The sequence below is a fragment of the Aquarana catesbeiana genome, linkage group LG03 (assembly GCF_042186555.1).
Source record: "Aquarana catesbeiana isolate 2022-GZ linkage group LG03, ASM4218655v1, whole genome shotgun sequence".
In the NCBI taxonomy this organism is placed as follows: Eukaryota; Metazoa; Chordata; class Amphibia; order Anura; family Ranidae; genus Aquarana; species Aquarana catesbeiana.
Genome location: NC_133326.1, coordinates 289,971,046 through 289,998,012, shown reverse-complemented (window position 1 = coordinate 289,998,012; position 26,967 = coordinate 289,971,046). Strand labels below are relative to the sequence as shown.

General features: G+C 40.6%; 1 protein-coding gene across 2 annotated transcripts in view; it reads left to right on the top strand.

Annotated features, from left to right (window-relative positions):
• The window catches only part of TMTC3 (transmembrane O-mannosyltransferase targeting cadherins 3), a 135,329-nt gene that overhangs the window by 85,088 nt on the left and 23,274 nt on the right, over nt 1-26,967 (top strand). For both annotated transcript variants that reach the window (XM_073620205.1, XM_073620206.1), the window contains exons 12-13: nt 18,490-18,593; nt 22,997-23,166. In XM_073620205.1, the coding sequence (XP_073476306.1) occupies nt 18,490-18,593; nt 22,997-23,166 (274 nt within the window). The remainder of the gene's footprint in view (nt 1-18,489; nt 18,594-22,996; nt 23,167-26,967) is intronic.

Genomic DNA, 26,967 nt, shown 5'->3' with positions numbered 1-26,967 from the left:
ATAATTGTGCTTTTAACAGACCATGTATAGTTGACATTAAGCCCCGGTACACACAGGGGCGACTTGTCAGGCGACCTAGTCGCCTGACAAGTCGCCTCCCGTTCTGTACAATGGAACCGTTCTAATAGGAGCAACGCAAGTTGCTCCGACTTAGAAAAAGGTTCCTGTACTTCTTTTGGGGCGACTTGAGGCGACTTACATAGACTTCTATACAAAAGTCGTTTTGCAAGTCGCCGTGGCAGTCGTGTGCAGGTCGCCTCGGTGAGGCGACCTGCAAGTCGTGCCGCCCCTAGTGTGAACTGAGCCTAAAATGTCATTCTGGTATCCTAGATGTGAGGCGTCTTATATTGCTACATGTGAACAGCACCTGTACTGGCACATAGCATGTTCCCTTTCCATCTGCTTGGTACATCTTGCATTGCAGGTTTCATGCTGCGGCTACAGTTTGCTATTGTAGGGCTTTTTCCCCCTCAGTGTCACCTTGTGGATGTTACTTCCATATTTTGTAGGGTTGGATACTTTGCAAAACAAAAGGAGCACAACCCCCACCTAGTAATTATACCCCTGCACATGTATATAAGCTCAGTTTAGTGTCCTGCAGAGGCAGAATGTCTCTCTCCAGCCCAGCAGAAATAAAACTTAGCTGCTGCCTCACCAATTTCTCTTTTATTGATGTAGCTGCATTGGCAGATGCTAAATTTGTATATAAGGTTCTGCAGGCAGAAATCTGAGGGTTGCTGAGGCATGTTTGCTCATTTTTGGTCTCTTTGCCGTTCCTTATTTTTGAAGTCTCTTTATATCAAATATGTTAAAGAATTGAATCCTGTGCCGTCCACTGAATGCTGGTAGAAAAAAGCTATTTTTGATCCCACAATACAATCTATATCCTAATCCTACAATACAGGACACAGTGTATGAATATTCTGTCTATGTGTATAGGTGTGTACCTTCATTTAAACACTGGCAAAGCCTCTGGGCGCCTCTCCTTTAAACTTACCCTACACCGTGAGTCCTCAATTTTATGCTAGTGTTTAAAGTGGAGAATCTTGCCCCTAGTTTACATAATTTTATATATTTTTCTTTATTATTTTTTCTATGGATACTTCAGTCAAATCTTCACTGTTTTCTTATGCCGACATAGAAGCAGTCTCTCTGGACTGGAGCAACTGCAGTAAAACCTTGGGAGCTGCACTTGAACCCTATGCTGTGGGGGAAATCTGATAATGCTTCAGGCACGTTATCCTGCACGTACACTCACCTTGACATTTGGTGCAATGCAATGAGTTAGTCGCCGGGTGCGATACAGGTCCAGGACTGTGGTCAATCACTTTGGAACCCAGTCCCTAAAGTTTGCGTTGGGGGTATGCCCACCATAAATGGCAAAACCTGGACTTACAGACAGGGTCACCTGTAAAAAAATAATTTAATAGGGTCACCTGTTACTGTAAAGAAATGGGCTATGAAATTTTTTACAGTATGAGGTGAATGCATTCTAAACTGGCACTAAAATTCAACCACCGAGAGCTTAGTCTCAGATGGATGACAAGGGGTTACATCATACTTTATAGCCAATTCCACTGCAGCCCTTATAAGGTACTCAGGCACTTGTACCCACCTTTTCACCGCAGGTAATTGTTACAGGGCAATCTACATCTGCGTTGCCTTGTGGACGCGCTTATCTTATTCTCCGAACTCTATTCTGTGAATACCCCACAGGGGAAAAACTTCACTTGTAGCTAAGGTGGAGACCAGGTGAAAGGAAGCCAATACAGAATCTCAGGCTAACGTTCGTTCTAACGAAGTCCGGCACAACAATCAATCTCAGAGCAGCAATGTGTCCCTTGCATCAGAGCAAGTCAATTTTAACACCGGTTTCAACTTCTGATTTTAGCTCTATTTTAAGCACGCAAAAAGCAGCCAATTTAAATAAAGCACAATTATCTGCATCTGTGTCACATTTCCTCGGACAGATTATGAACTTAAAGTGATTGTAAAGGTAAAAGGTTTTTTACATTAGTGCATTCTCTACATTAACCCCTTTAGTGTGTGGGCAGTATGAACAGGCCTGCAGCCAGCTCTTGCTGCAATTTCAGTATATCAAACTGCAGCTTACTGGACTAGGACAATGAACAACCAACATGATCCTGTATTTCAGGATCGTGCTGTTATGCGGCAATTGCATCAATTGCCTTCTGCTCCACTTTCTGTGTAGATGCCTTAAAACCTACCATGAGACAATTTTCCAGAATTGCTCAAATCTCTATTCACATATAATTTTTTTTTTTTACTTAGGAATGTTTTATTAAACATTTCCATAAAATACAAATGCGCTTCTCTTTACATATTCCCAGTTATGTCTGAATAGGAGCAGAGGAAAACATTGGCTTCTTTTGGGTAGAACACATGCAAACCATTGTATCCCATTAGCAAAGACTCATTAACCAGGTACATGCATGAAGAACAGAGGAGAGAAGACAAAAAAAGTGCGGTGGGGAGGCGGGATTAAAGGGACAGAGGGGGTCTTGTGACTAAAAACTAGGAATAGCTGAAGCTGCCTGCAGAAAGCACCCAAGGAGCATGTCCTCTAAAGCTTTGTCAGTGTCCAGTCGCATTAAGCTACATGCCTATTACCCATGGTGTATGACTACAGTGCCTTGAAAAAGTATTCATACCCCTTGACATTTTCCACATTTTGTCATGTTACAACCAAAAATGTATTTTATGTGATCGACTAACACATAGTGGTACATAATTGTGAAGTGAAAGGAAAATGATAAATGGTTTTCAAAATTATTTACAAATATCTGAAAAGTGTGGTGTGCATTTGTATTCAGCCCCCCTGACTCAATGCTTTGTAAAACCACCTTTTGCTTAAATTACAGCTGCAAGTCTTTTTGGGTATGTCTCTACCAGCTTTGCACATCTAGAGAGTGAGATTTTTGCCCATTCTTCTTTTGCATAAAAGGCTCAAGCTCTGTCAGATTCGATGGAGTGATCTGAACCATTCCTCAGTAGCTCTGGTTGCATGTTTATGGTCGTTGCCCTGCTGGATGGTAAACCTCCACCCCAGTCTCAAGTCTTTTGCAGACTCTAACAAGTTTTCTGCTAAGATTGTCCTGTATTCACCATACACACAACTTTTTTTTTTTTTTTTTTAGGCCAAAAAGTTCAATTTTGGTCTCATCTGACCAGAGCACCTTTTTCCACATGTTCACTATGTCCCCCAAATGTTGTTTTGCACACTGCAAATGGGACTTCTTATGGCTTTCTTTCAACAATGGCTTTCTTCCTGCCACTGTTACATAAAGGCCCAATTTGTGGGTTGCATGACTAATAGTTGTCCTGTGGACAGATTCTCCCACCTGAGCTGTGGATCTCTGCAGCTCCACCAGAGTTACCATGGGCCTCTTGGCTGCTTCTCTGATGAGTGCTTTCCTTGCCCAGCCTGTCAGTTTAGGTGGACGGCCATATCTTGGTAGGTTTGCAGTTGTGCATACTCTTTTTCCGTTTTCGGATAATGGATTGAACAGTGCTCCGTGAGCTGTTGGAAGCTTGGGATTTTTTTTTTTATAACCTAACCTTGCTTTAAACTTCTCCACAACTTTATCCCTAAACTGTCTGGTGTGTTACTTGGCCTTCATGATGATATTTGTTCACTAAGGTTCTCTAACAAACCTCTGGGGGCTTCACAGATCAGCTGTATTTATACTGAGATTAAATTACACACAGGTGGGCTCAGTTTACTAATTACGTGACTTCTGAAAGCAATTGGCTCCACACTTTTCAGATATTTATTTGCAAAAAGTTTTGAAAAAAAAAAAAACATTTTCCCTTCACTTCACGATTATGTGCCACTTTGTGTTGGTCTATCACATAAAATCCCAATAAAATGCATTTACGTTTTTGGTTGTAACGTGACAAAATTTGGAAAATTTCAAGAGGTATGCATACTTTTTTCAAGGCACTGTATTCTGCTTGTACGGTACAGTACTCCACGATGTGGTGGAATTTACAGGTAAGTCAAAATTCCTTTTTGCTGTTTGAGCCTCAGCTGATCCCTGCTTCAGCTACAAAGGTGCATCTTCTTTCATTTGTCTGTTTTGGGTTCTGTGATCTCGTGTGGGTCTGTTGCTACATATTTGGCTGTTTTTGTTGCACATCCCTTGATTTATCACTTGGGGACATCCCATCGTCTAAGAGTCCACTCCTGTGTCGGCTTGTAGTTCCCAATGAACTATCAGGTGAGTCTTTCTGTCAGTGTAACTGCTTGCATGTACGAGCAGACAGCTTACCCTGACTGTCTGCAAGAGCCCTGCATTGCATCTGCAATGCTTTGCAGGCTCATCATAAAGTAAATTAATAAATGCACATTTTTTACTTGCGAAACGATGTGCATTTATTTATTTATTTGACAAAGGTGCACTTATCCTTTTACGTTAATGGGCATTTTGCATGCAAATTCCATATCTTGGATTATCATACAGGACACAGGTCCCTTCCTGCCTCCCCTGTGATTTCTCTACTGCTTGCTAAGAAACTGGAGAGTCAGAGTAGGTATGAGATATGGGTTCTTTGGGTGTTGGTTCTCGGCAAACCTTTTGCCAGTGTCCATTAACCTTATGGCAGCAGGATTTAACCCATGGTTTAAGAATCAACTCCTGTGTCCTGTACTATGAGATATGGAATTGACGTAGTAGGTTTACAAAGTATGTCAAAATTCATATTTTTCATTTTTTTTTTTTTTTTTTTTTTTTTCCCAAGCTACAGTCACCACCCCTGTCCACGCTATAGCCGAAAGACAGCTACAGCGCTGACCTAATTTTCCGGGTGGGCGTCCATAGATAGACGTCCTTCCGTGCTCAAGCGGGCTGCTACCCCCCCACAGCGCGCGTGGCGCGTTCTATGATAAGTAAGTCTGAGACTCGGCTGATAACAGATCAGAGTAAGGGGTCGATCCCAACCCCTTACCACATGATCAGCTGTCAGCCAATGACAGCTGATCATGTGATGTAAACAGAGCCGGTAAACTGCTATTTGTCTCCTCACGCTGGTAGCGTGAGGAGAAAGAAAAAAGCCGATCACCGGCGGCTGTGACAGGGACATCAGTCCCAATCGTGGAGAGCCTCTGCAGAGGCTTCTGTGTCACCTACCAGTGTCCACAGTGTCGCCTAGAAATGATACCAATCAGTGCTGCCTATCAATACCACCTACCAGTGCTACTCATCGGTGCCATCTTATCAGTGCCTATCATTGTCGCCTTATCTGTCCCCATCATTGCAGCCTCATCAGCGAATATCAATGAAGGAGAAAAATTACCCGTTTGCAAAATTTTATAACAAACTGTGAAACATGTTTGTTTTTTTCAAAAATTTGTCTTTTTTACTTTGTTTAGCAAAAAATAAAAAACCCAAGTGGTGATTAAATACCACCAAAAGAAAGCTCCATTTGTGTGAAAAAAAATTATAAAAATTTCATATGAGTACAGTGTTGCATGACCGCGCAATTGTCATTCAAAGTGTGACAGCGCTGAAAGCTGAAAATTGTTCTGGGCAGGAGGGGGGTTTAAGTGCCCAGTAAGCAAGAGGTTAATATGTATAGAATACTTAGCATAGATCTTTAACTGTTTGACATAAGAATATTTGTGAATCTACCAACTGGTATAAAAATGGAGCATACAAATTTAGTATTTCTGAGGATGTAGTAGCAATAGTTAAACTAGACGTATACATTTAGCTGTTTTTATCTTACTAAAACATAAAATTTGACAACTTTGATGTCATGTCTTATCAGCCTTATTTCAATACAGCTACTCAACTCTTGACCTATAAATAAAATATTTGGATGCTTTTCAATGTGTAGCACCCAAAACAAACAGACTTTGACTAATGCCATGTCCAAGCCTGTGGTTTTGCTTCAAATCTTGAGGTTGCCTGTGAACTGAAGACCCCCAAATGATGGATAAACTAAAGTAAAAATATGCTGACATGTTAAATAGAATACAGTTTAAACAATCTTGTCCTTTAAGCAATGCGCTGAAAAATAGTCTTCTATACGTTTAGACCTATAATCTAATTATTAGGCTTACGACGTTGTTCTTGGCAAGGATTTGTTCTTTTGCCTCTGATTTATAATTTAAACCAGAACTCTGAACTAATTGTAACTGTTTAAGAAAAGTTATCGTGCATTTAAATGTGTACATCATTTAATCCTATTAGCTGTAGCCATAAATTCTTTGCAAGTCTAAATTATGTCTGAGTGAATTGTGTATACTTGTTTAACTTAGGCTTGTACAGAACTAGAGCTGCACCTATACAATAGTAAACACAAAATGCACACATGCTATGCAATATTACACACACAAGTTGTGTAGCAAAACGGTAGATCTTGACCATGTAAATGGGCAAATATCGCTGCCCTATATACATAGATCTAATTATATAATATGCATAGGAGTTTTAAAACCTTAATCTTCTTTGTGAAGATTTATACCTAGCTGCTTTCTTTCAAATACATATTTTTTAAAAAATGTTGCAAAAGTTCTACATTTTTATTATATAATAATTATATATATATATATATATATATATATATATATATATATATATATATATATATATATATATACACACACACGCCTGAATTTTGAGGGCTGCCTAGGAGCGAGGGGGGCTAGCACTGCCGCAGTGGGTTGTATTGGAGTCCTTTTCCCAGCGCCCGTGGAGGGGAAGAGAGGAGAGAGCCGGCTGGATGATCAGAGCACGAGGGACATCACTAGCGGCTTTCGTTTCAATAGCAGAATGTTCCTCGCACTCGCTGCCACACACAGCCCCGCCCCCTGGTCCCGGGTGAATTTGATAGACAGATCACCCGTCCAACCCGGGACGAGTGATGTGTACCAAAGTTCCCTGGCCAGGGGGGCAGAACGGGACGCCGAGCGGCGGGAACACACAGCAATTGAAGTCAAAGCTGTTCTAGTAATGTCCCTCGGCACACTTATCATCCGGCCAGCAATGCTCTTCTTCTTCTCTGCTCCCCTGCCTTTGTGGGCACGGGCGAGGCTGCCTTTGTGGGCACGGGCGAGGCTGCCTTTGTGGGCACGGGCGGGGCTGCCTTTGTGGGCACGGGCGGGGCTGCCTCTGAGCATGGATAAAGTTGCTTAATTCTGCATAAAACATTTAAGGGTAATTTCATAAGATAATTTATGAGGGCGTGTTAAGGGGTGTAATTAGGGGCGGGCAGGGTAGGGCTTGGGTGGGACAACTGGTGGCGAGTAACCCTTGAGGCCTGGCTAGTAGCTCAGGACTTGAAATTTTGTGACAAAACAAACAATCAGCTTTACAGTCTCTCCATGGCTGAAATGTAGGCAAACTTGTCAAACACACCTCGCTAACTTGACCCTGTCGCTCATTTGCCACTACTTCAACAAGAAATACCTTATTTATCTTCAAATCCTAGTCCTCCTCTAGAAGTGGTTTGTTTTTGATGTCCTCCCGCCGGGTACAAGACTACAGTGCGGAATCAGTTTGCTTCCGATGACTTGTAAGAGTCACAGGGCTATCAGGCCATCCTCTTACACTTGCCGACATGACTGCAATAGCTACTAATATTAAAAGCATATTTTCGGCAGCAATCACAGGCCTAAAGACTAATTGACTAGCCCTGACTGAACAACTAGCTTCTACTGAACAAGCCAGCGGGTCGAGGGTCAGAGGCATTAGGAGACTAGAGGGTAGTGGACTCCCATCCTAAGCACCCAATTGCAGTTAACAGGCATATGAAGGACCTGCATAACAGGGCAGAAGTATCATAAGAATGAAAGAGATAACTCAGTCAGTCAATGCTGATCAGATTAAACAAGCACCGCAAACTGTCTTTAATATCTTGCTTGAGAGACCTGCTGAATCTCCTACTAATTTTGACTGGGCACCAGACCACTTTGTGCTGATAATACCTCTCCTAGAGAGATTTTTTGCTGTCTCCAAAGCTTTGTCCTGATAGGGGAAATTCTAACTAAGGCTAGACAAAATGAACGTATTACTTTTAAAGGAGACCATCACTCTCTTTCAAGATTTATCCCTAGTCACACTGCGAAACAGGAGGGTGCTGCATCCTCTTTTGAAAACCCTGCAAGAGAAAGGAATTGCTTATAGATGGCAATTCCCTATTGCTCTAAATGCCTGCAGGCATCACCCTGGTACGGATGTTTAGAGCCGACGGTCAGCTTTTTTTCAATAACCTATGCGACTAAACAGCCGCTCAATTGTTATTGCAAGCAGCGGGAGGGGCATCTGTCCATCCCCCGCCGCCTTCTGCTACTCTACCCGGGCTCTCCTATCCCACCAAGAGGCCCGAGCGACCAGCCGGCACGTCCGCCGGCTGGCCGGAGATCTGAACAAAGCCGGAATTGTCGGTGATCGGGTCTATAATCTAGTAACCTGGAAGCAACATCATGACATCACTACCGGTTTACTGGAGCCTTAAAGGGGCCAGATTTTTAAAAGATGGCAGTATTCAAAACAGCCAAACTTGGCGTTTTTAAGTGCAAAGGATCCCTCCAAAAATAATACCTGACACGCAACTATTGCTGTCACAAGGGATATTTACATTCCTTATGATCGCAATAAAAGTGATCAAAAAAATAAAATTTGAAAGGGACAGTGTAAAAACATAAAATAGGAGAGAAAAATGAAAGCGCCCCATCCGTCCGTGCTTGCGCGCGAAAGCGAACGCAAACATAAGTCACGCCCGCAAATGTAAACAGTGTTCAAAGAACACATGTGAGGTATCGCCACGGTCGTTGGAGTGAGAGCAATAATTATAGCACTATACGTCCTCTGTACCTTTTTAAACTGGTAACTGTTAAACATTTTGCAATATAGATAAAATATTGCAACAACTGCCATTTTATTCTCTAGATTTTCTGTGTGTATGTCTGTATGTGTGTGTGTGCGTGTATGACATCACTGAAGAAATGACACTTTGCTACAATGTAACGTACTGAGTGTACAGCTTGTATAACCGTGTAAATTTGCTGTGCCTTCAAAATAACTCCACACACAGCCATTAATGTCTAAACCTCTGGCAACAAACGTGAGTACACCCCTAAGTGAAAATGTCCAAATTGGGCCCAAAGTGTCAATATTTTGTGTGGCCACCATTATTTTCCAGTATTGCCTTAACACTCTTGGGCATGAAATTCAGTACTGCCTTAACCCTCTTGGGCATGGAGTTCACCAGAGCTTCCCAGGTTGCCACTGGAGTCCTCTTCCACTACTCCATGACGACATCACGGAGCTGGTGAATCTTAGAGACCTTGGGCTCTTCCACCTTCCGGTTGAGGATGCCTCACAGATGCTCAATAGGGTTTAGGTCTGGAGACATGCTTGGCCAGTCCATCACCTTTACCCTCAGCTTCTTTAGCAAGGCAGTGGTCGTCTTGAAGGTGTGTTTGGGGTCGTTATCATGTTGGAATACTGCCCTCCGGCCCAGTCTCCGAAGGGAGGGAATCATGCTCTGCTTCACTATGTTCACCGTACATGTTGGCATTCATGTTCCCTCAGTGAACTGTAGCTCCCCAGTGCTGGCAGCACTCAAGCAGTCCCAGACCATGACACTCCCACCACCATGCTTGACTGTAGGCAAAACACACTTGTCTTTGTACTCCTCACCTGGTTGCCGCCACACACGCTTGACACCATCTGAACCAAATAAGTTTATGTTGGTCTCATCAGACCACAGGTCCTGTTTCCAGTAATCCATGTCCTTAGTCTGCTTGTCTTCAGCAAACTGTTTGCGGGCTTTCTTGTGCATCATCTTTGGAAGAGGCTTCCTTCTGGGACGACAGCCATGCAGATCAGTTTGATGCAGTGTGCAGTGTATGGTCTGTGCACTGACAGGCTGACCCCCCTACCCATTCAACCTCTGCAGCAATGTTGGCAGCAGTCATGCATCTATTTCCCAAAGACAACCTCTGGATATGACACTGAGCATGTGCACTCAACTTCTTTAGTCGACCATGGCGAGGCCTGTTCTGAGTGGAACCTGTCCTGTTAAATCACTGTATGGTCTTGGCCACCATGCTGCAGCTCAGTTTCAGGGTCTTGGCTATTTTCTTATAGTCTAGGCCATCTTTATGTGGAGCAACAATTCTATTTTTCAGATCCTCAGAGTTCTTTGCCATGAGGTGCCATGTTGAACTTCCAGTGACCAGTTTGAGAGAGTGAGAGCGATAACTTCAACTTTAACACACCTGCTCCCCAGTCACACCTGAGACCTTGTAACACTAATGAGTCACATGACACTGGGGAGGGAAAATGGCTAATTGGGCCTATTTTGGACATTTTCACTTAGGGGTGTACTCCCTTTTGTTATACACTGTTATACAAGCTGTACGCTCACTACTTTACATTGTTGTCACATAAAAAGATATAATAAAATATTTACAAAATGTGAGGGGTGTACTCGCTTTTGTGAGATGCTGTGTGTGTGTGTGTGTATATGTATATATGTATATATGTATATATATATATATATATATATATATATATATAATGAATAAAAACCAAGCGCTGATGTGGATAGATATGTGTGATATAAATTGTGCTTAAAAATATATATATATACCAATATAGTTAGTGCTATGATAAAATCAGTAAATTAAAGCTGCTATCAATATCGGGTGATCAGATAACCAAACAAATAGTACTAAGTATAAAATTGATGCGCTTTAAATAAATAGTGCACAATATGCTGCTGCGACTAAGCTTAAATCCAGGAATAAAAAATGCATACATGTGAATAAAATAGATAAATAATTATGGTGCTAATACATGTGTTAAAATTGCCAAAATAAATCTTCAAATTGGTGATGTGACGGTGAATATAAATAAAATGATAATGACACTCTGACTACAATGTCCAGGCAGAGATAAATAGTGGGGGAAAGTAAAAATAATTAAACAGTTCCTTCCCTTAATCCAGATTGATTGACTCACTGGGTTAGATCGTTTTTATCAGGATATTTAGTTTTTCTTGCATCCCACTTTAGCCATAATACTGCTGGTGATTCGGCTCTCAGGATAAAGTTTTTATGCAAAGCAAGCAAAGAAAAAATAGATCATTGTGCAGTGAACTTACTAGATCGTACACAAGCAAAACAGGGACAAGAGATACACTCACAAACTCCCGGTCTATTAGAAGCATTCAAATATGCAGATTGCAGTCAGCCGCTGTGGACGAGGTTTCCCATAGAGAAACAGCTGCTGTTAACCTTCAGGTGTATTGCAGCACTGAACGTCCTAAGCTCCTCCTTTTATTTATATTCACCGTCACATCACCAATTTGAGGATTTATTTTGGCAATTTTAACACATGTATTAGCACCATAATTATTTATCTATTTTATTCGCATGTATGCATTTTTTATTCCTGGATTTAAGCTTAGTCGCAGCAGCATATTGTGCACTGTTTATTTAAAGCTCATCAATTTTATACATTTTTATGCACTGGTGAGGCTGCATTAATCTCTTGTATCATGTCCCCAGTCTCTGGCCATCTCCTGTACCATGTCCCCAGTCTCTGGCCATCTCCTGTACCATGTCCCCAGTCTCTGACCATCTCCTGTATAAAAATATTTTTAAAAACAGTCACTTTCGGTATCGGTTTTGTTTCGGTATCAGTTTCGGTTTTCGAGATCAAGGACGATTTATTTTCGGTATCGGTTTTGGCACCAAAAAACCCATTCGGTGCATCCCTAATAAATTTTATATATATATATATATATATATATATATATATATATATATATATATATATATATATATATATATATATATATATATATATATATATATATATATATATATATATATATATATGTTTGGGGGTTCTAAGTACTTTTCTAGCAACAAATACTCCTTTTTACTCCTTTTAACTAGTAAGCAACAAGTGTCCGAAAAAGGCCTGGCCCTTAAGTGATTAAAGAAGAAGATGCTATTCTGAGTCGCCCCCCCCCGTCCCCAATATCAAGGTCCTACAGCAAAACCTAAAATAAACGGCTCATTGTCAGATCCTGATTTTTAAAAACGGCATGAGACAAGGCTGTCCCCCCACTTAGCTACTGCTGTTTATACGTTAATTAGAACTGTTAACCTTAATCATTCGATAAGGGGTCTGAACGTAGGGAGCAGGGAGTATAAATCTGCTGCTTATGCTGATGATTTATTGTTCTTGACTCAGCCTCTTATTTCTATTCCCAACCTACTTACAGCTTTTTATGGCTATGTCTCTTAAAAATAAACTCCACTAAACCCTTCTCTCCCTGCAGAAATCTTGTCTACCATACAATAAAATTATCCCTTAAAATGGGAACCTAAAGCCATAAAATATAAAGTTGCCTAAAATTTAGGAAACCTCTTTTAACAAACCTTTAAGCACCTGCTTCAGCTGATGGAATGAACCTAAAGAACTAGAACTTAAAAAAACTTCTCATGGTTCGGAAGAGCTGCTGTTATCAAAATATTTATTTTTATTTATTTATTTATTTATTTATTTTCCTATCCATCCAATTTTTTTCAAACACTTGCAATTCTTACAATCTGCTTCCGGTTCAATGATTCCTTTTGCGGATAATCCATACTGCCCCCCAGTCTTAATAAAACGATCCCATTGAAGGACAAGGGCACCACATTATTAGCTAGAGTGCATCGGTGATGAGCGGTGCCTGGCCAAAGAAGCCAAAGTTCAATCTTTGTTTCATCAGACCAGATAATTTTGTTTCTCATGGTCCGAGAGTTCTTTAGGTGCCTTTTGGCAAACTCCAGGTTGGCTGTCATGTGGCGTTTACTGAGGAGTGGCTTCTGTCTGGCCACTCTACCATACAGGCCTGGTTGGTGGAATGCTGCAGAGATGTGGTTGTTCATTTGGAAGGTTCTCCTCTCTACACAGAGAAACGCTGGAGCTCTGTCAGAGTGACCATTGGGTTCTTGGTCACCTCCCTGACTAAGGCCCTTTTCCCCCGATCGCTCAGTTTGGCCAGGCTCCTGGCTCTAGGAAGAGTCCTGGTGGTTCCTAAATTCTATTTATGGATGATGGAGGCCACTGTGCTCATTGGGACCTTTAATGCTGCATACATTTTTCTGTACCCTTCCCCAGATCTGCGCCTCGATACAATCCTGTCTCGGAGGTCTACAGACAATTCCTTCGTGGTTTGTTTTGTGCAATGACATGCACGGTTGACTGTGGGACCTTGTATAGACAGGTGTGTGCCTTTCCAAATCCTGTCCAATCAACTGACTTTTACCACAGGTGAACTCCATTCAAGTTGTAGAAACATCTCAAGGATGATCAGTGGAAACAGGATGCACTTTAGCTCAATTTTGAGTGTCGTAGCAAAGACTGTGAATACTTATGTACATGCGATTTATTTATTTTTTTTTTTCCTTTTATTTTTTAAAAAATTTGCAAAGATTTCAAACAAACGTCTTTTACCTTGTCATTTTGGGTTATTGTTTGTAGAATTGTGAGGAAAATAATGATTTTTTTTTTTTAATCCAAGAAAAAACTTTTATTGGTTACATACAGCTCAGAAGAACATAGCCAGCCACATATACTGTATATTCTAAAAAAACAAAGCAGAATTGCACCGACAGTGCCTGCCAAATGAGGACAATCAACACAAATATACAGTGCAGTGGACATAACAGAAATACACGGCCTTATCAACACCATTCCCAGACTTAGTTCAAATTTTATATACTCAGCCCATATTCAGACCCAGGAGCCTATCCATGGTTAGAACTACTGGGGCAAGACCATGTACCTCCAACTACGGGTCCCAAAGTTTCTCATATTTTCGCACACAGGTGTTGCTGGTAGATACGTTTTACCATGCGCATGGTGTTTCCCAAGACAACCACCCACTCTGATTTCCAGTGTATCATTATTTTATGAGCTAGAAATAAGGTCCTAGTAACAGCCTCTCTACTATGATTTTCCCATTCAAACTCATCTAATAGATTAAGGAAAACAAGATTTGGGGTCCAAAGTAAGCGACATACTCTATTCAGGGTGTCCACCACTCCCCTCCAATAAAGGTGCAGTTTGGGGCATCTCCACAATAGATGTGTTAGATCACTGTGATACCACCTGCACCTAGTGGACATAGGCAGCAGTCCCATAATGTATAATCTATGAGGGGTATAGTACACTCTCAAAAGAATATAGAGCTGTGTCAATCTCTGGGTTACATTCAAGGAGCAAGTGGTCACAGCCTGCAGAGCCTCCTCCCATTGATCCCCATCTAGTGGACTAATGTCATTCTCCCACTTAGCACTTACACTTAGGGGATGTTTGTGCAGAAACAGCTGAAGCATCATAGCATACATAGCCTTGGGATATAAAACCCTTGGCGGTTGCTTCTTCCATAATCAAGGTAATTGGGGTACCAAAGACATGGACCATTCAGAGGTTCTAGTGTGGTCCACTACTGCATGCCGTAGTTGCATGTGGTAGAAGTGCATAGAGGGTGGAAGATCTAATGCCTCCCATAAAGCGTCAAAAGTGAGCAGCTTGCCATTTATGAAAGATTTGCCTCAAATACACAATGCCGTTCTTCTTTCACAGGGTCCCATGCTGTCATTTGGCTAACTCCAGATGGGTGGTATTTGACCAAATGGGGCTAAACTCTGTAATACCCGTCGCACCCTGAAGGAATTCTAATTTATTCCATACTTTCTGAATAAAATTACCATATATACTTGAGTATAAGCCGAGTTTTTCAGCACATTTTTTTTTGTGCTAAAAAAGCTTCCTCGGCTTATACTCGAGTCACTGTGCCCATCTACAGCCTCATGTGCCTGGCCCGACACCGTGACATGCAGAGTAGTCGGCGGCTGTGCAGTGTAACAAAGCCCTGCCTTCTCCTTGTCCTCGTCCGTGATGGGCAGAATGCTGACTCACTGCTGGGAACTGAATCAGTGTTCTGTCACGGACGAGGAGGAGGCAGGGCTGTGTTACACTGCATGGCCACCGACTAGACTGCATGTCACAGCGCCGGTGTTCTGGAGATCAGGTACATGAGGCTGCAGATGGACACAGTGAGGCATGGAGATGGCACAGTGGGGCTGTAAATGGGCATTGTTGACCCTCTTTTTCACTTACAGTAACTGCTGCATTTCCCACCCAGGGCTTATACTCGAGTCATTAAGTTTTCCCAGTTTTTTGTGGTAAAATTAGGTGCCTCGGCTTATATTCGGGTCGGCTTATACTCGAGTATATACGGTAAACGTTGGGAAAATTATATGTGGTTTCCCAAAAGCCTGTGCTTCAAGGCCCATCGGAAAAGATCTACCCCACACCGTATGGAGCATAACATTCACAGAAGAGCTACTACCCATTTTGAAAATAATGAATGTATTGCATTTTGGGATAAGGCTTGTAACATAAAATGTGGAAAAAGTGAAGCGCTGTTAATACTTATCTGGATGCACTGTACACCCTACCCACAATCAGGTGGGCACAAAACTGTATCCATACTGGACGTATTTAAAAATGCATAGTTCTCTAACCATAAGCAGAACAGAAAAAAAAATTGGACCCCCCTACAACTTTTGAAACCATCTGCCTTAATGGCGCTGAAAAAAAGTTTCACTTACAGCATACTCTTGCCTGCAAAAAATGAGAAACTACATGACCGATACATTTAAAGAATTGTGGGAAAACGCTTTACAAGCTTTCAGGAAAATTGGTGGAGAAAGGCGTGTATCCTAGCTCACAAGTGCGCGATAAGTACACGCCTACAGGAAACCGCATACAAAAATCCTCACGCGTTAGTACGCAACCCCTGCTGCAGTTTTTTGATATTTGCTGAAGTTGTGGACCAGCCAAAGGAACCGTGATTCATATCCGGTGGCAATGCCCTATTAATTGCCTCATTATGGTAGCAGATTTGTGACCTGGCAGTCTAGATCACTGATACGAAAATGGAACTTGCATCGGATTGCTGCCTGCTGCACATCTCTACATATCCCCTGGAGAAATATAAACATTCTTTGAAGAAACATCTGCTCAACACAGCCAAATCCTTATCCTATAACATTGAACATGGAAGTCCAACATGTATTCAATCTATCAGGGACTGGCTTCATAAAGTAAATACTATTTATGACATGGAAGAAGCACAACTAACGCCAAGATTACAACTTACCAATTTCATAAAACCTGGACTGCATGGTTCATGTTTACATATTCAGATGACTACAATGCACTGATGTGCAGTTAAAATTGGCCATTGACACTTTACCAAGAAACCTGTGGTTCTGATTAATGATTCTTCCTTTATATTTTATCTAATAGCCGTAGAATTTGGAAAATGGTATTCATACAATGTTTTCTTCACCCTCTTTCCCTCTCTCTTCTCTATCTATATTTTCTATTTATCCTAGCTTCAAAACTGGATTTAATAGTAACACATACATGGTAGTAAGAAAAACATAGGCATGCTACCACATCTGGGGGAAAAAAATATCCTGCTATCTATGGTAATGATGCTTCAATGCACTACATTTTAAGTGTAAACATATCATATCATATTGCTATGCCGTATTGCAATATTGTCAGAACTGTACCAGGTTTCTATAAATAAATGTATTTTTTGCTCAATAAAATGTTCTGTTAAAAAAAAGAGCCTAGAATTGTTCTACTTGGTCTGCTATACTGCCACTTTACAGTAACTATGGGGTCATTGGTAGATCTCCAATGAAGAGACCAGCAGACTTTGTTAAAATAGATGCTATAGATTATCTATTCCCTTCCATTTGCTGTTTTGTCATCTTGTAAATGTGGCGGATATTTTATATATTTTCTACATATATTGAAACTTTATCCACTGATTCCATTGAAGGACCAGCTGTGCTAGAACTCCAACCCCTAAGAAAAATATGTGGGCTGACATTGCTGACCACTATGGGGGTTATTTACTAAAGGCAAATTCACTTTGCACTACAAGTGCACTTGGAAGTGCAGTCGCTGTAGATCCGAGGGGGACATGCAAAGAAAATAAACAGCATTTTAGCCTACACATGATTGGATGATAAAATCAGCAGAGCTTCCCCTCATTTCAGATCTTCCCCTCAGATCTACAGCGACTGCACTTCCAAGTGCAAAGTGGATTTGCCTTTAGTAAATAACCCCCTTTGAAACTGGTAGCCTAATTGTCATCTGAACTTAGAGTAAATTTAGACATTCTGTTCTATACGCTTTCCACGTCTTTGATTATTGAAGCCACTGGATTAACAAGACAGCAAGACAACTAGCGTCTCCTCTAAAACCCTAAATTGCCTCAGCATTTGGCCTCTGAACCTGTTCTTGGGGAAGTATACAACTTCCTTCAATGTAGGAGTGAATGCAGACAATTTTCAGATGAATCTAGACAAGGGAATGTGGCTTGTCTTTCCTGTATCTTATAAATATGTCTGTAATTGAATAAGTTGTAGGCGCGTCTGCAATATAAAATATTCAGCAGCCTCTGAAATCATAAAGCACAACATTAAAGACTTCCACTGAGTGCTTGCAAATGTTGTGCTTTAGTTGCTTTGTTGAGTAAAAGCATACCGTATGACATACTTTTGCTTGCATTAGTTGAACCTACTTCATACCTTTTAAGCAAGGAAGAAGTTCCTGGAACTGCTTTAAAGCCGGCCATACATGGGTCTAATTACTTAAATTTTTTTTTTTAAATTGTTATTGCTGAATTTTCGTTCAAATGTCTCACCATTACTGGGCCAACAACGTCTGATTTTCGTGTGGCTATCGAACTTGAGTGATCAGGCATGTTGGAAATTTTTTGAAAAACAAACAAATTTCTAATCCAACAATGGGAAAATTGTGCGGGAAATGTAAATAAAAGAAATGCGCATGAGCTGTGACCTGAAAAGGAGAGAAGAATCCCGGACACAAAATTTCTTTTCTATGGCAACATGAGGTGAAGTTTGAAGGCTTGGTTGGTTAAGTTTAGAAATCAATGGTGACACCATCGGATTACAAAACTCTCAACATTTCTTATTTTTCTAAAGAAAATCTGTTGAACCCATGCATGGCCTGCATGAGTAACGGTGCATTGTTACTGCACTTTGTGCTCCTAAATACTGGCCAGATGCTGTAGGAAATATTCTTTAAAGCATTATTATATCTACATATGACTTTAAGGACAGCTTGTTCTGTTGAAAAACAGACTTGTTGCCTAGATTATTAGGTGCAAAAAAAAAAAAAAAAAAAAAAGAAAATGAAGCCTAAAAATGAAAACGATAAGAACGTAGTCGCCTCCTGGGATGACCAGGGAAGGCACACCCTGTCATACCTCCCAGGATTTTTGGGTTTAATACTGCTTTAATCAAATTTAAAAACCCTCAGGAAAGCTGTCTTTTATACTTTGCACATAAATTGTTTTTTTTGTACAACACTAAGCTGTTTTTTAAACGTTTTTTCCTTTCAGATGATATTGGTGCACATATGAATGTGGGAAGAACATACAAAAATCTAGAAAGAAGTAAAGAAGCTGAAGAGTCCTATTTAATAGCAAAGTCACTAATGCCACAGGTAAAAGACATTTACATTTTGCTTTCCCATTATTTTTCCAGAAATGAGCAGGCTGGTCAGTTTAACTGTTTAAGCCCCAAAGCCATTTTTGCATTGAGGAGGCAAAGAAGACTTTATCATGGTATTTCACCTCATTTTCTGGTACCAAAAAGATGTTGACAACAAACGGTCACATGCATTATAGGCTCAGAATGCAAATGTGGTTTTAGAAAAACAATCTGGGTTATTTTCAAGACTGTAGAGGTAGGTTAAATACCAAAATAACAAACAGTCACATTGTCATGAAAATCGAACATAAGAAAAACACGAGCTAAAAAGTGTACTTAAAAGAACAAATTTAAACGCAGAGTTTGAAAAAATCTACGTTGGTAAATGTTATGCTCAAGCAATAAAGAAATAGAGCTAAAAAAAAACAGGGCAGAACAGAAAAAAAAAGATTGATGAACAGAATGCAAGTGGAAGGCTAGATGGGAAGAAAAAGTAACAAAAGCACGTGGATAGCAAGGGGAAAAAAAGTTTAGACATAAAGAAAAGGGGGTGGAGGAGCCATCTATGTTTTCTATAAAATTCTAAATAACGAAAAACCTGGCTAAAGAGGGCAGGTAGAGAAAAAAGTTTATTAGGGCTGGTTCGCAATAAGGGTATAAACCTCAAGAATTTTTAGGACCTATTCACACCTTTGCAGTACATTGCGTTGCCATTCACTTTTTTCTACTTTCAGGTTTGCTTAGAATAAATGTAAACCCAATTACTCAATTCACATATAGTATTCAGTCATCATTTTCATTAAAATATTCCCTGCTTTAAAGGTTCTTCCTTTTTTTTATTGGGTAAAAATGCTCTGTTCCTGATCTACTTCTTTCTCCTCTGTTGTAACCTTGTCGCTTGCTTTCCCAATGAAGTTTTCAAGCTGACGTACATTGCACAGGCATGTTTTACTGTTTTCAACATTAGGAAAATCTCTCTAAAATATACATGGTAGCAGTTGCTGGAGTGCATTTATGTAGACCGAAAGGGTTGGTAGAAGATCAGCAGTGCTGATATGTAACAAAGGATAAGGGGGGGGGGGGGGGGGGGTGAAGACAAAAATTGTTTGTGATCACAGTGCTTTTATTTAGGTGTTACATCTACTTAAACAACTCACACTGTTAGCATGTCTTAGCAGTCAGGTTTGAACAAAGGCAGAGATGGGAGACGCACACGTCTTTGGGTACTTTGCTGGAGGGGTGTGCGGCAACTGCAGTAGGAGCCTTTCCTACTTCTGCATTACCCCAGCTATCTCTGCAATGTGCATGACTCCACTTTCAAATTGAAAACTCAGTGCTGCGTACTCTAGTGCAGTGGTTCTCAACTCCTGTCCTGAGGACCCACTAACGGGCCAGATTTTAGGTTTTCCCTTGGGGAGATGCAAACTAAAACACTGCAATCACTGAGCAGCAAATATCACCTGTGATGTATTTCAGTTATCTTGCAAACCTGGCCTGTTAGTGGGTCCTGGGGACAGGAGTTGAGAACCACTGCTATAGTGGGACAGCAGCTCTGAGATGGGGTCTGGAGCATGCTGCTTATTTTAACTGCAGTAGAATAAAGTGAGTTCCAGGACCTGACTTTTCACAAGTGTCTTGATCACATGTTTGTCTAAACAGAAGTGAAAGCTCAATAGTAGTGACAGCTGATATCTGATTGTTTCATGTTACCACTTTTATGATTACGTGTGTGTGTTTTTAATACTGGGTGTTGTGCCGTATCCCAGGTTACAGCGTTCATCAATAAAGAACTAGTATTCTTTTATGTTGCATAAAATGTGTTTTTATGAGCATTTTCGTAGTGTGTTTATTAAAGCCCTCTGGACTGCACTGGAAAACAGATCTCTAATCCTGGATATTTCTCTAAAAGCTGTGTATATATTTTTACCTCTCCAGGGAATGTTTGTTCTCTTTAAAGAATGCACCGTCTTGCCAATCTTTTAGAGATACGCACACTTCTCCTCTTTCTTTTTTTTTTTTTTTTTTTTTTTTTATGTTTTAACTAATGTTGCAGGCATCTAAATGGTAGAGATTAAACTTGACTTGATTCATTTTACAGAAACATGTATTTTTTGTAATAGTCAATTAACCACTTACTGAGCGTGGCACGCCCATATACATCCTAAGTTTGAAGGGGAATATCGTTGTTATGGCAACAGCTAGCTGCCATAACCCTGGTATCCTCTTCTTCGGCCGGCGGTCCACTTTCCGATAAGAGTAGTCTCTGCGGCGGATTCACCGCAAGATCACTTTTATCGGCGATGGGAGGGGAGCCGCGCTCCGGTGCCCTCTGCCACTTACCGGAGTCGGCGGCAGAGGTGATTGGATCTTGCTGGGTATGGAGACAAGTGAGAGGAAGATGGCCCACACCCGTCTCCATAACACTGCAGGGCGGAAGCGGCGTCAAAACGTCACTTCCGCCCATAGCTCTGAAAGGGGCATTTTGAGAAATATGAGATCTGAGGTCTTTTGACCCCAGATCTCATATTTTTGAGGTTATGTTATGCTTTTTTCTATTACAAGGGATGTTTACATTCCTTGTAATATGAATAAAAGTGACACAATTTTTTTTTTTTTTTTAAAAACAGTGTAAAAATAAAAGTTAAAATAAGAAAAAAAAATGTTTTAAACGCGCGCTGTCCCGCCGAGCTCGCGTGCAGAAGCGAACGCATACATGAGTAGTGCCCGCATATAAAAACTGTGTTCAAACCACACACGTGAGTTATCGCCGTGATCGCTAGAGCGAGAACAATATTTCTAGCCCTAGACCTCCTCTGTAACTTAAAACATGCAACCTGTAGAATTTTTTAAACGTTGCCTATAGAGAATTTTAAGGGTAAAAATTTGTCGCCATTCCACGAACTGCGCAATTTTGAAGTGTGACATGTTGGGTATCAATTTACTTGGCGTAACATTATCTTTCACAGTATAAAAAAATTGGGCTAAATTTACTGTGTTCTTATTTTTTAATTCAAAAAAGTTTATTTTTTCCAAAAAAAAAGTGCACTTGTAAGACCGCTGCGCAAATACGGTGTGACAGAAAGTATTGCAATGACCTCCATTTTATTCTCTAGGGTGTTATAAAAAAAAAATGTATAATGTTTGTGGGTTCTAAGTAATTTTCTAGTAATTTTTGTTTGTAGAGTATGAAATGGTAATGTACAAATTCTGGGTCGCAATTAAAACTATATGTGCAATTGGAAATATATAGGATTCCGACAAGGTGACCTTAATTTCCAGTTTTTATTTTTAAAATCTTTGAAAATGTATGCCTGAAAGAATGGTCAGGACATAATAAAATGTTGATTTTATTAAAGGATGTTAAAGAAAAGGAAATATCATGTCACCCAGTGGGGATCCAGAGATTCACCATTCTTGTTCCATACTCCACAAACAGTAATATCTGTGTACTTAAATGAACTATTTTGAAAAAAATATATGTAGTTCTTTAAAATTAAATTATTATAAAGTCTCTGTGTCTAGTATTTAGATGCTAGAAACAATTATCAGCCTAATCAGGAGTTCATGATATTGACATGTGGTCACCAGTATTGAATAGCAAAATTTTTTAAATATCTGTTCTATTTTATGTTTTCTCTTGGGCCTTCCTTTAATACAGTGACAACGATATGCAACTGGCTTTCATTGCAGTGGGAACATTGTCACCATTTGTAAAGAAGCTGCAGGCAGCTGCACGTTCAATCTGCTGGACTGAAATGACTAAGAGCAGGGTCACATGATTGCAGATATAAGCATGTGAAAATATTTAATTGATTGTGTTCATTTAAAATTAATTAATATTGCTTGTTTTCATTATTGTCCAAATTATTTTGAAATCTAGGGACATAGGGATATAATTCTTGGTTTTTCTTTAAAAAAAAATATATATAAAATATTGTGATTTATGCACTATATTTTTGTGCGCATTGTCTGTCTGTTTTCACCCTTCAGATTACCTACTGTAGCTACTTCTCATGGGGGTGGTGGGGGGAATAGATTCCAGTGCAATTTTTGTGTTTGTCAGTTCCCTTTTTAGGCTGTTTAGCTTTGGATCACACTATTTTCAAAGTATTTAGCATGAAAAACCAGAATGCTCTAAGATGCCCATGGGAGTAGTTATTGAATATCTGTGAACACCAAGAAAACATGCCTTCTACTTATAAAATACTGCTGTCCGCTTGTTAGAAAAAGTGGGAGCATATGTTTATTATGGCTTAAAGCGATGGATGCAGCTCATACAGGTGTGCTGCAGGACACAGATGGTGTCTTGAGTAAGCTAAGTTTGTTAGGGGAGAGAGTTTATATATTTTTTTTTTTTTTTTAATGTTTTGGCTTAGTTCTTATTTCAATTACTGTATCATTTTCATTTAATTAAAGGTAATACCAGGAAAGAAGTATGCCGCACGTGTTGCGCCTAATCATCTGAACGTGTACATAAATCTTGCAAACTTGATCCGTGCAAATGAGTCAAGGCTGGAAGAAGCTGACCAGTTATACAGACAAGCCATAAGTATGAGGCCAGATTTTAAGCAGGCCTATATTAGCAGGTACGGTGTTAAAATATTTGGAATACTTGAACTTTAAAGTGTTACTAAACCCACAACAGTAAAATCAGTCTGTATATGCTGCATTGCATGCTTGTTATACTGTTATAAACTTAAGGGGTTAATTCTCTGCATTGTGTAAAAAGGCTGTTTTATCCTGTATGCATAGATCCTTCCCTCCCTGTGCTGTCTATCTGGGGAAGGCCAGCTAACACAGGCAGGGTAGCAGACCTGCACATGCTCAGTTGTGGCAGGGTAGCCGACCTGCACATGCTCAGTTGTGGCAGGGTAGCCGACCTGCATATGCTCAGTTGTGGCAGGGTAGCCGACCTGCATATGCTCAGTTGTGGCAGGGTAGCCGACTTGCACATACTCAGTTGTGACAGGGTAGCCGACCTGCACATGCTCAGTTTTGTCTTTTATGCTGGAGAGAACAGTTACTTGTTCTCAGAGATAGCCAGGTCACATGATATTGGCATCACACATGTGGGCACGTATACAGGCTATAGTGGAAATCTCCTCCCATCTGAACTCTTAGCACTGGAGAAACTGTGCAATTTATCACTGACCATGGTATATAGATCAGCCATAGTGGCAGTGTTTTAATGTAAAAAGAACATTTGTGGGCTGAGAGCTGTGGGCACTGTCTTCAATGGGATGTTTAAGTGTTACTATATTACTGGGTTTAGTAACATAGTAACACTTAAACATCCCATTGAAGACTAGAAAAAAGTTAATATATTTCAGTATATAAATATCAAGAAACTAATAAGGAATAGGGACACTCTTTTGAACAGTTCAGTCCTGCGTGCTCTGCTGTTAGCTTTGTTTGAGTTCTTTGAGAGCCTGATCACACCTATGTGTTATAAAGCATGTTACAATGTATGTAAACCCTAACCATGAACTTCTTCTGATTTGCTCCTGTTCAGTCAAATATACTATTGAAAGTGTTTTTGTTAGATCTGTTTTAGAAGTGCAAAAATACTTGTTGAAGTTGCCAGAAATGTTGTGAGCTGACTGCCTGTGCACAAGGGGTTATGGAGAGCTGGGGGATGGGGAGAGGCGTGCATACTTTGTAATGGATCAGGAATAAAGTAGGCAGGGCTGCCCTGCTTTTGGATAGCCAAACATACACTGTGTTGTCAAGTCAGAGGAAGGTAGGATCATCCAACAGTTCTGGAACATAAACCGTTATTGTTCTGTATTAGAAAAATTGAAAGGGATAAAACCTGGAGAAATGTGCATGTATTGCAGAGATGTACAAAATATGGTTTTGTTTAATTTTGCATTAAATGCTTTACACCATTCTTTTGAATGGTGTGCGTGTGTGTATACAATTTATTATTATTTATTTATTCAGGATTTATATAGCGCCAACAGTTTGTGCAGCACTTTACAATGTGAGGGTAGACAGTACAGTTACAATACAATTCAATACATGAGGAATCAGAGGGCCCTACTTGTTAGAACTTACGATCTAGAAGGGAGGGTCAAGTGAAACAAAAGGTAATTACTGTGGGGGGTGAGCTGATGGAGAAAATGAAAATACAGTTGTTGGGTGTGGGTAGGATAGGCTTCTCTGAAGAGGAAGGTTATCAGGGATTGTCTAAAAGTTAATAGAGTAGGAGATGATCGGACAGATAAGGAGTTCCATAGGATCGGAGAGGCTATGGAAAAGTCCTGAAGGTGAGGAGGTGACGAGGGAGCTAGAGAGCAGTAGGTCTTGAGAGGAACAAAGAGAACGATTAGGTTGATATTTTGAGACCAGGTTAGTGAGTTGGGTGCTAAGTTGTGGATGGCTTTGTAAGTTGTTAGTACTTTGAATTAAATTTGTTGAGTGGAAGCCAGTGGAGGGATTGACAGAGAGAAGTATCAGACAGAGAGCGATTAGTAAGGTGGATGAGTCTGGCAGCAGCATTTATGATGGATTGAAGGGGGGTAGACTATGTAGAGGTGAGCCAATGAAGGCAGTTGCAGTAGTTGAGGTGAGAGATGACCAGCGAGTAAATTAAGAGCTTTTGTTGTGTCATTGATTAGAAAGGGGCATATTTTAGAGATGTTAAGGAGGCAAGATTTGGACAGTGATTGAACGTGGGGCTTAAAGGAGAGTTCAGAGTCCAGGACTACATCTATGACCTTGGTATGCAGGGATGGGCTTATAGTTGTGCCATAGATTTTGTGGGGGAGAACAAAATTATAAGTTCAGTTTTGGATAGATTGAGTTTGAGGAAGTGGTGTGACATCCAGACTGATATATCTGTTAGTAAATTGGTGATACGTGAGGAGACGGAGGGAGTGAACTTAGGGGTAGAGAAATAGATTTGTGTGTTGTCAGCATAGAGATTGTATTGGAAGCCATGGAAAGCTATCAGGGAGGACCCAGGGTGGAGGTGTAGATTGAAAATAGAGATCCAAGAAAAGAACCTTGGGGGACCCCAACCGAGAAAGGAAGAGAGGAGGAAGGAATAGAATTCTAAGTAATACTAAGGGTACGGTTGGATAAGTAGGAAGAGAACCAGCAAAGAGTACAGTCATGGAGACCAAAGGCGTGGAGTTTTTTGAGGAGGAGGAAGTGGTCCACCGTATCAAAGGCAGCAGAAAGGTCCAGTAGTTGGAGTACAGAATAGTGTCAATTGGTTTTGGCCATTAGTTGATCGTTTGTTAATTTTAGGAAAGCGGTTTCTGTGGAGTGTTGAGGATGAAATCCAGACTGAAGGGGATCAAGAAGGCTATTCTCAGAAAGGAAAGAGAAAGGTGCCCCTAAGTGCAGTGGTTAAAAGCTTTATTAGCGGCACAATGGGATTAAAACACTTACAAGATAGTAAGAGGTCCTCAAGAGGTCATAGGCATATAATGATTTATCCTCATCCCGCTGTAATGCTCGTCTGTCTGGGGGAGAGAGAGAGCCATCCTGCAGCTGTCAGAGTCCCTGGTAAGATGAATTGGCGAGGAGACGAACATGAGATGAGGCAGCCTGGGTTCTAGAACCAAGATGGAACGCACGCAGCCGATGTGACATCAGGTGAAGGTGGTGGGCGGTAACACGTTTCAGAGCATGCACAGCTTCTTGGTCAGACAAATGAGGTCACTACTCAAATGGCCTCCACAGTCACCAGGTCTCAATCAAATAGAGCACCTTTGGGATGTGGTGGATGATGCTATCATGTCAATAAGGACAAAAACCTCAGAGGAATGTTTCCAACACCTTGTTGAATCTCTGCCACTAAAAATTAAAGTTGTTCTGAAGGCAAAAGGGGGTCCGACTCGGTACTAGCAAGGGGTACCTAATAAAGTGGCCGATGAGTGTGTGTGCATGTGTATTTATTTATATATAATGCTGTCATGCCTCAGGGGCCCAGTGACACAATAATACACACAATAACACATTCCTATAGGCGGTAACGAACGTGGTGCTCTCTGCATATCTTGAACTTGAGAAGTCATGGAAGCCATTTGAATTCATCCTGGTGTACATGAAAAAACGTTTGATCATCTGATGTTCCATTCTGTTGTAGATTCCTCATCACGTTTAACACTTGCAAAGAGGTTTTGTTTTTCCTGATGTAAAACTACCTAGAAGTTGGAAGTAAGGAGATAAATGACAATATTTCATTCTGTGCTCATCTGTTTAGGATTCTTACACTAGGTATGGGCCTTAAAAGGACTGCTGAGTGCCATGCCTTTTTATACTTCATTATATTCTGTATTTTTTAGACTGGTTCACAGAGTCTGACTTGTTTTACATGGTCGTTTTGAGGCAGTATTTTGTGGAACTATCTTTAAAACCAATTTTCTACTTTGCCA